This window comes from Branchiostoma belcheri, unplaced genomic scaffold (genome assembly GCF_001625305.1).
Source record: "Branchiostoma belcheri isolate BF01 breed outbred unplaced genomic scaffold, Haploidv18h27 scaffold101, whole genome shotgun sequence".
NCBI classification, from domain to species: Eukaryota; Metazoa; Chordata; class Leptocardii; order Amphioxiformes; family Branchiostomatidae; genus Branchiostoma; species Branchiostoma belcheri.
In genome coordinates this window covers 750,732-761,030 of record NW_017802392.1, presented here as the reverse complement: position 1 = coordinate 761,030, position 10,299 = coordinate 750,732, and the positions used below count along the sequence as shown (strand labels likewise).

The window sequence follows — 10,299 nt, the reverse complement described above, 5'->3', positions numbered from 1 at the left end:
ATTTGAACTTCACATAATTTCACATTTGACTCCTTTCAGTTTGCGGGGTAAAACCGCTTCACATTTCTTCACATCTTCTCACAGTTTGAATTCACATTTTTTTTGGCCATCTTTTCGGGTTGTGTGATTTCACATAATCGATTCACATTTTTCAAACAGTTACATTGTTTCACATAAAATAACATTTGACGATTCACATTTTGAAAAAAAAATCACATTTTGGGTTTCACATATTTCTAATGGGATTCACATTACATCACATTTTTTCACATTTCATTAAAATTTTGCACGAAATTCACATAATTTTCACATTCATGCACCTGGTAGTGGTTTTGCGCGCTCGTGTGTGTGTACATGTATGTGTTTGTTTGCATTTATGCATATGTATGTGAGAAAATTGTGCCACTTTGACACAATGTAACATTGCTACAATGTCACCATGCATACAATATCACCATTTATACATTTACACCTGTCCATTTACCTGTAATCTTGTAGACCTCATTTCCCCAAGCCCCGCCTTTGCCGTCCTCTGCGCAGGTTGTAGTAGGTCCGTACCTGTTGTAAGTGTTGATGCCATTAGCAGACCCGAAACACTCTCCGCCATACTGTACAGCAAACACGGTGAAGCCACGAGACAGCGCTACCTGGTAACACTTCTGGATGGCGTGATGACGGCTCTGGTAGTCACCATCCAAGAGCGAATCTGTCCCCTCTAGAATCGGAATGGCGCGGGTAGCAGAGTCCCTCCAACAACCCAGGCTGGTGTACCCTGAGGAGACAGAAAGGACTGAATCAGTAATGGTATCATAAAAACGCCACCAATCATTATTCTAAACCTGTAAGGATCAATAAATAACATCATTCATGCAAATTAGGACTTGTGTCTGTTGATTGTGTATGTGCACGTGTGAATGAATGAATGAATGAGTTTTTATTTCCATGTCATGCCCTTCACGTGCCCAGCCCATGTGAGCTACTCTCCAAGCAGAGGTTTGGAAAAAAATTCAGTGCAAAAGAGAAACCCCGATAAAAAAGCAAAAGAAAAAAAACACACGCTAAAATACCCCCAAACTGCTTGGAGAGTATTGTGGGCATGAACGACAGCATTTGATAGTACTATGTAAGTAGTATATGAACAAAAGAGGATTGGGTGTACAGAGGTAATTAAATCAAACCATAGAGGGAGCACAAAAAAGGAATAGGTAATTACGTAAGACGCATACATTGTATATGTACAGAGAAAAAACTCCCTGAACTCATAATATATGAAATGATAAATGCAAGTAAAAAGATGCTGTACGTAATAAACAAAGATGTCACAAGATAAATACAAGTTTATAAGATCAATGAAATATAATGAAGGAACGCAAACATACACAGAGGTAACAAAAGGGGATGACTATTAATGAGGTATGAATATGTGCGTCTGTTTCTGTGTGTATGTGTGTGTGTGTGCATTTGTGTGTGTGTGTGTGTGCGTACGTGTGTGCGTGCGCGCGCGTATTTGTGTGTGTGTGTGTGTACGTGTGTGTTTGCATGCATGAGAGTGAACGCGTGCATGTTTGTGTATGTGTGTGTGTGCGCGCGCATGAATAAATGAATTATTGAGTGCATAAATGAATGAATGAATGAATGAGGCTTTATTTCCGTGTCGTGCGCTTTACGCCCACAGGCCATGTGGGCTTGTGCGACACCATTTGATATGTGTATTTGCGGTATGCCTAAATACCGCAACCGACCGCGTAATGGGTTAATATGCAGTATACATGGGCTAACAACCTTTTCCAACGCTCTGGATACATTATCTATGCTTGTGTGAATGGAAAAAAACACTGTAACTCTGACGATTTTACCAGTTTGTAAAAGTTATCCATTGTTGGGCCTGCATGGGGAATCTCTGGACACTTTTTGCTTTATACAGGCAACAGAACGCAAAGATGTTGGTTTATAAATCATATTTTTAGTAAAGCACAAATACTATCATAACCAACTCATAATAGCTATATATAGAGTGTTTCCCTGCCTGACATCCAAGCTGCTAAGCACGTACGCCTACCGGCTTGACCTCCATTGACCTCAAGGAGGAACGCTCCGCGGAACCAACCAACGAACTTCGGGGTTGGCTAGACAGATCATTTATATTAATAGTTGGATGTCGATCCCTTCATGCTTTTAAATTTCATTCAAACAAGCATAGACAATGTATCCAGAGCGTTGGGAAAGGTTGTTAGCCATGTTTTCTGCATATTTACCCATTACGCGGTCGGTTGAGGTCGGTTAAGGTCGGTTGAGGTATTTAGGCAGACCCGTGTATTTGTGTGTGTGTGTGTCTTTAAGTGTCTTTGTTTTCGTTTGCGTGCGCATGTGCAAGCATTCTTGCAAGCGTTTGTGCTTTGTGTACGTGTGAGTATGTGTGTGTGAACATGTACATCCGTATGTCTGTTTTCATGTATGCGTGTGTGCGTGTATGTGAGTGTGTGTGTGTGTGTGTGTGAGTGTGTGTGTGTATGCATGTGTGAAAATTGTTCCAAGTTTGATACAATATAACATTACTACAATATCACCATGCAAACATTATCATCACATTTGGCATCTACACCTGCCTAATAGTGTGTACCTGTAATCTTGTAGACCTCATTTCCCCAAGGCCCGCCTTCGCCGTCCTCTGCGCAGGTTGTAGTAGGTCCGTACCTGTTGTAAGTGTTGATGCCATCAGCAGACCCGAAACACTGTCCGCCATGCTGTACACCAAACACGGTGAAGTCACGAGACAGTGCTACCTGGTAACACTTCTGGATGGCGTGATGACGGCTCTGGTAGTCACCATCCAAGAGTGAGTTCGTCCCCTCTAGATACGCCATGGCGCGGCTACCAGAGTCCCTCCAACAACCCAGGCTGGTGTACTGAAGGACTGTGTGGAGGCATACAGGTATCAAAACATGAGCAAAATATTGAACTTTTGGATACGTTGGTAACCACAATATCCAGAGCCCCATGACAGAAAAGGAGCTTGCCTATGTAAGGTTTCTCATTAATGTTGTCTTTCAGATAAGAATTGTCGTTAATTTATATGATATTGTTTAGTTTTTTGCTATTTGTTTTTTTTTTAGTTGTATTAGTTTACCGATGAAACCCCGTGCAAGGATACAGAGAGGACCAAGACCAAGAAAAAAATTTAAGGTAAGAATCATAAAAAAATCTCGGTTTCTTTCTCACCCGTTTCAGCGAAGACATCCACCTCGCAGAGTTGGAGGTTGTCCGCCCGTCCGATCAGCTGAATGGAGACGTACCGGCCGGTCATCGGCTGGTCGCAGTACACCACGACTGTCGCTCCATTCCGCGGAGTGGCCGTGTAAGTCTCCCCACACTGGTCATTCCGGGTGAAGTCCTCATTCGGGCCAACTCTCACCATAAAGTTTCTCAGTCGATCTCCTATATATGTACAAGACAATACAGGTTTACAAACGTAATTTACGGTAGTTTAGTATGCAGCGTTTATGGCGACTTCTATCGGAATACTTTTGTATTCTACAATGTACAAGTGAATAATAGTATCATTTGCTTGTGCGGATAGTCATTCTTGAATATCTTTTTGTTTCATAAATCAGAAAGGTTAGCGAGCAGGTCAGTGCATACATGTATATACGGGCCTATTCACGTAGGCCCAGTCGACATGGATAGGCCTTCTTACTACTCGTTAGGTTACATGTATAGCAGTACTATTATATAAAACACTGTAATTATAGAATTTTCTCATTAATCATGCAAATTAAGTCCTGATTCGCATAATTTGCATTTAATTATGTACAACTCTCAATGATGATTTTCAATGATGAAAATATGATGATCCTATCTGGACTTACTGGCGTCAAAAGTTTTTACCAGAAACTAACCTGCAGTTCCAGAACAAGCCGCTAGGGGGATCAAACTTACACCACTTATTCCTGACAGGATACAACTATGATTTAATAGTAAATTTCGTCAAATTTAAATGAAATTATTGCCTTAACATTCTTTTAATATTAGCTGTTTATGTTAAATCATTGATTTTGCAAAGTTTGTCTCTGAAAGACGTTTTTTTCGGGTTTCTGACCACAAGTCATGTCATGTTTTTAGGCAAACATCGTTTATACCTGGATACGTATATTACCCCAGATCCCCGATTTTTAATATTTTTCAACGACTGGGGATAAGATCAAAAATCGTGTTTTAGGGATTTTTTAATTTCTGATTTTATGTCTAGTTTTTGTCGACATTTTTTGTGAAAAAATTGATTTTTTTACATTTTTCGCAGTAAATTACCCATAATTCAAAATTGAGGCCATTTTTCAAAAATCCCTAAAACACGATTTTCGGGACAACCGTAACGGTCATTTTGAGCCGTGAATGGGGTATGTTTGACTCTCCATGCTTGCAGGTTAAAACGAGTTTTGCAGACATGTCATGTCGACCAAAAGGCTGCATTGTGTTATTCATACTGGTGTAAAGAATCATTACAGTATTCAAGGTCACCCAAGGATACGACAGTAGCTTCGCTACACGTTACATGTACACAAAAAATGATAGCGGACATGTAATGTCCAGTAAACTGTTTAAAATAACTGTCTAATGCGCCTTCAGGATCTTTAAGAAAACAACGCCACCGCCTTCTGGAACTTACTTTAAAGAATTAAAAAATACCGAATCAGTACACCAAGAAGATCTACCAGCGGACACTTGGGTTGAGCACTTTAAAAACATGCACAACAAATGCAGACTAAAACAGAAAAAAATCTTTGACTTTAACTATGAAAAAGTTACTACTAAAAACATTCTACGCAAACTCCAAGTACTCCATAAATGTAAGTCAATCCCAGGCCTCTAGATAACCCAATTACGGTGTCTGAAATCATCGACGCAATACACACCTTAAAAACAACAATAACACAAAAAAGCCAGCGCAGGGGACATGGTCATCAATGGAATACTTAAAGCAGGAAAACGAATTTTACTGACCCCTCTATTAAGAAAGTTATATTATCCTCATTTCTAATGGGCGAAATGACCCATATAATTATCGTGGGATGGCCATTATCAGCTGTTTAGGAAAGCTATTCTCCTCAATACTAAACTAAAGACTGTCAACCTTCTTTGAAGAAAATGAAATCATGAAACCAAACCAAACAGGATTCAGAAAAAAACTACAGGACATCAGATAACATCGTCATATTGAAAACTCATATCTAAACACACACGGTCTGGAAACGCTTATCGCTTGTTTTGTCGACCTATCAAAAGCCTTTGACTACATTTGACATGAGGGACTGCTATTTAAACTTCTCTCAAACGGCATTTCAGGCAAACTCTTTGACATAATCAAACACTTAGACAACCAGTCCGAAGCCAGTGTCAAAACTAGGAATGGCCTAAGCGAAACTTTTACTCTTAAAATCGGTGTTCGGCATGCAAGGGTGTATTTTAAGCCCCACCGTAAACCGCCGAAGTAGTACACTAATGCCAGGTAGAAATGTCGCTCACAGTCGGGTTGTAAGCTAACTTGGCCCCGCGACCCTGGTTACGTGCCCTGGCGATTTTGTGATTTGGCTGACGGATGTTTCGTGTGACAAATCACATTCGATGCCGAAGTGGGCGCACTGGTAACGGAAACGGAAAGGCACGGCGCACACGATCGGGGAGTGAGCGCGAATAACTCCGCGCGCCTGGATGCGCGTCCCGCTAAATTTGTGATGTTATACATGAAACATGTGCCAGAACCATGGTTCCTTTTCCTGTTGAAGACATTATAGAGAAACTTGTACTTACCACAACAGTCGCCCCTGTTCAGGACGCTGACCCGGTTGACTGGGTAGGTTCCTCCCAAGTCCACCTTCCACCACGGCTGGTACACGCGGTTAGTGTGAGTGCACTGGTTGTACCAGGTTATCCTCGTACCCCTGGAACCGTCTACAGCCTTCTCGGGTCCCCAGTGTGATGGAGCAGAACTACAACTTGCCGTCTTGCGAAGAGCGACGTTGCTTTCTGCAGGGAAATACAAGCGAAAAATAAGGGCGCCTGTATTTGTAGCGCCGATACAGAGGTAAAACTCTGTATCGTATTTTTTAACAATCAAGTAATAAATATAAGTGGGGCATGGTGTTACCGAACCTGACAGAAGGCTCAATTGAAGATTAAGATGGTCTCATGGTCTCTGTAGATTAGGAAGAAGTGGCATTGGATTGGGGGTCAAAATGGAAATAAGTGTTTTTTTTTTTGTCAATTCTAAGTCACGCGTTTACCTGGTGGTATTTATATGCCAATTATAAAGCCAAGAATCCCACAAATCCAACCTTGAACCTTGAACGTGTACATCTCTAATCCAAATTTGTTCATTAAATGGTCACTCAGGGATCACTGTCTAGTTTAAAGGGGAATTATTTGAGGAAAAGGCGCAATATTCTAATAAAACCCTGTGCTCACCTGTGATACAGCGGTATGATACCTCCAAGTACTTTTGCACTCCGTAACAAGGGTCTCCACCGAAAACGCTGCTACTCGCTGTCACTGAGCACTGCCGCTTGCCCTGACAGGTGCCCCTTACCACGGCCAGGCTGGTGGCCGCGCGGCAGTTGGTACGACAGGTGGAGCAGGCACAGGAGTGGGAGGCGGTCGTCCTGCCGTAGTTCGCCTCCACGATCAACAGCGTCTTTCTGTCCGAGCAAGACAGTTGTAGGGTGCCCCTCTCGCAGGCGGAGGCTGTTTCTGTGTCAACGTTTGTGTATCAATGTCAGTTGAGTAACTTGGGTGAAATATTTTCCCCTTACTCACGAGAAAACGGCGGGATGGCATTTATAGACAACCCTGATCCTAAGGTACGAGTAATTTATTTTTTACATTAACATGTATTTGTTGGATCACCTGTCTTAATCTAAAAAGAAAAAAAGAAAAAGAGAATCCTAGCCTACCAACTTATCAATGTTTTTTCAGGAAGCGGAGACATAACATGGTTTTCCTATGCCTTACCTGTGTGTTGACACCACAGAAACAATACTTAGCCAATTTAAAAGTGGATATTTTTTAATAAATCAACACAAAAATCTCTAAACAAATGTCTATAAAAAGGGAAATGACGTTAAGAATCTTACCATGCTCGGGGGCAGTGGTGAAGACGAGTCTCTGTTCCAGGGAGTACAGCCGGGTGTTTCTCACCTCCACTCTCGCCTCTTCAACCTTCGCCGTCACCTCTGACACCAGACCTAGTGAACATCGTACATGAAAACACGTACATTGTAAAAAAAACCCGATGCAAGTAAGCTTTCTTAGCGAATGATGTACATGTAAACCTATAATTTTCTTATTATAAGAAAAAAAGTCCTATGATCCCCCTTCCTTAGGCCAGAAATTGTTCAAGCCTTCATAGTAAATGTCGTTAAGTTATAACCTTAATGTAAAGAAGACATTCAATGATTCCGTCACATTTTTTTAATCACTTTTGCCTCTTTGCCGAGGGTCGTAAAGTTAGAACCTACTCAAAGATATTGCGCTGCTTTCAGAAGAAATTAAGAGCGAATGTCTGTAAGGATCAAACAATGGTGGCAGGGGTCAAAAAATCGATTTGGCTCAAACTTTGCACAGTGATAGTACTTGGCCCACAACCCCTCAAAATAGCTTTCTTTCCGGTCGGCACCGATCGTTGCCATGGTAACGGGCCAAACAAGTTTCGGGGCCATTTTCCCTGATTTAGACATGTGAAAAACATGAAATTTGGCATAGTTTAAGGCACGATTACGAGCAAGTGCTTTCATATTATGGAAAAACAAAGTATGGGCATAAAAGACCAACTAATCCGCTATTCTAGAATAGCTTTGAAATTTTCAAGAAGTTCGTTTAAAGGACCTGGGCAACCCTAACACAATACAGTGTTTGAGGCTTATGAAAAAGCGCTATTTCTGCCCAATTTCGAAGTGCTGTAAGTCCAAAGATGGTGATTTTTTTTGCTTCAAATTTGAATCATAGATACATAAACATATGTGCTGTAAAATGCATGGTTGCAAACTTTGGGCACTTCTTTGGTTGTCACGTGGTTGTCCTTAGAAGTAGGTCAAATTTTGAATTTGAGGGAAAATATGATTTTCAGCCATGTTCAGGATACTATATCTACAAAAGAAAGAAAGCAATCTGATAAAGTCTTTGCCCAAAGTAACACTATGTCTTGTGTATTAAATGAATACTTGGGGAAGTTGAAGTCTTGTGTCGTTGGTGTGCACTTGTCCCTCAAAGTAGGCCATATTTTGGACATGTACAGAAATTGACATATACATGTACGACTATGTTTGAAGGTCTAGTTAGATGCTTTTTGAATTCAATCTTTGCGGGGAAGTACATATATTTATAGTATATCAAATGAATACTTATGTAAGTTGGGGTCTTGTGTCGTTGGTGTGCACTTGTCCCTCAAAGTAGGCCATATTTTGGACATGTACAGAAATTGACATATACGGCTATGTTTGAAGCTCTAGAAAGAACAAAGTTAGATGCTATTTGAATTCAATCTTTGCAGGGAAGTACATATATGTATTATACTATAATAGACACATGGTAGAAGGATTGGTCTGAAAATAAATTCACTTTGGTATTTTTATCAGCTCAAAAACAGCCCAAAATCCAAATTTGGGGACAATTGCGGAAAATGACCTACTTCGAGGTTGCCCAAAGACTGAAATCTGCCTGTACATCAATTTCACACCTATTTCGTACAAGTTAATGCATTGGTCTAATAATATCCTGAAGTATTTGTCGTTACGTTAACTTAAAGCAGTTGGCGGTGACCGCGTCCTAAACGTTGCCAATTTCCGTGTTGTAGAGACGCAAAAATTTGTCAAAATGGCCCCAAAACTTGAATGGGCTGTTGCCATGGCAACAATGGGTTTTGAGCGGAAAGAAAGCTATTTTAAGGGGTTGTGGGCGAAGTAGTATCACTGTGTAAAATATGAGCAAAATCGATTTTTGACCCCACTCACTATTGTTTGATCATTACAGACATTTGCTCTTTAAATATGGCCTACTTTTAGGGACAAGTATACAATAACGACACAAGACCCCAACCTCCACAAGCCCTTATTTGATACACAATACATATATGTACTCCTCTTCAAAGATTGAATTAAAATGGCATCCTACTTCGTAATTTCTAGACCTTCAAACATAGCCGTATATGTCAATTTCTGTACATGTCCAAAATATGGCCTACTTTGAGGGACAAGTGCACACCAACGACACAAGGCCCCAATCTCCACAAGTATTCATTCGATACACAATACATATATGTACTTCCCTGCAAAGATTGAATTCAAATGACATCCTACTTTGTTATTTCTAGGGCTCTAAACATAGCCGAATATGTCAATTTTTGTACATGTCCAAAATACGGCCTACTTTTAGGGACAAGTGCACACCAACGACACAAGACCTCAACCTCTACAGGTATTCATTTGATACACAATACATATATGTACTTCCCTGCAAAGATTGAATTCAAATGACATCCTACTTTGTTTTTTCTAGAGCTTCAAACATTGCAGTATATGTCAATTTCTGTAAATGTACAAAACATGGCCTACTTTTAGGGACAAGTTCACACCAACGACACAAGAACCCAACCTCCACAAGTATTCATTTGATACACAATACATATATGTACTTCCCTGCAAAGATTGAATTCAAATGACATCCTACTTTGTTTTTTCTAGAGCTTCAAACATTGCAGTATATGTCAATTTCTGTAAATATCCAAAACATGGCCTACTTTTAGGGACAAGGGCACACCAACGACACAAGAACCCAACCTCCACAAGTATTCATTTGATACGCAATACATATATGTACTTCCCTGCAAAGATTGAATTCAAATGACATCCTACTTTGTTATTTCTAGAGCTTCAAACATAGCCATATATGTCAATTTCTGTACATGTCCAAAATATGGCCTACTTTGAGGGACAAGTGCACACCAACGACACAAGACTTCAACTTCCCCAAGTATTCATTTAATACACAAGACATAGTGTTACTTTGGGCAAAGACTTTATCAGATTGCTTTCTTTCTTTTGTAGATATAGTATCCTGAACATGGCTGAATATCATATTTTCCCTCAAATTCAAAATTTGACCTACTTCTAAGGACAACCACGTGACAACCAAAGAAGTGCCCAAAGTTTGCAACCATGCATTTTATAGCACATATGTTTATGTATCTATGATTCAAATTTGAAGCAAAAAAAATCACCATCTTTGGACTTACAGCACTCCGAAATTGGGCAG

The 10,299-nt window shown here is 40.3% G+C and overlaps 1 protein-coding gene across 1 annotated transcript in view; it reads right to left on the bottom strand.

The window, feature by feature from the left end:
• Positions 1–10,299, bottom strand: part of LOC109474031 — a 14,726-nt gene that overhangs the window by 808 nt on the left and 3,619 nt on the right. Inside the window, exons 3-8 of the mRNA XM_019774246.1 lie at positions 7,125–7,235; positions 6,460–6,741; positions 5,806–6,021; positions 3,220–3,435; positions 2,621–2,914; positions 485–772 (exon numbers count right to left, since the gene is read on the bottom strand). Of these exons, the coding sequence (XP_019629805.1) occupies positions 485–772; positions 2,621–2,914; positions 3,220–3,435; positions 5,806–6,021; positions 6,460–6,741; positions 7,125–7,235 (1,407 nt within the window). The remainder of the gene's footprint in view (positions 1–484; positions 773–2,620; positions 2,915–3,219; positions 3,436–5,805; positions 6,022–6,459; positions 6,742–7,124; positions 7,236–10,299) is intronic.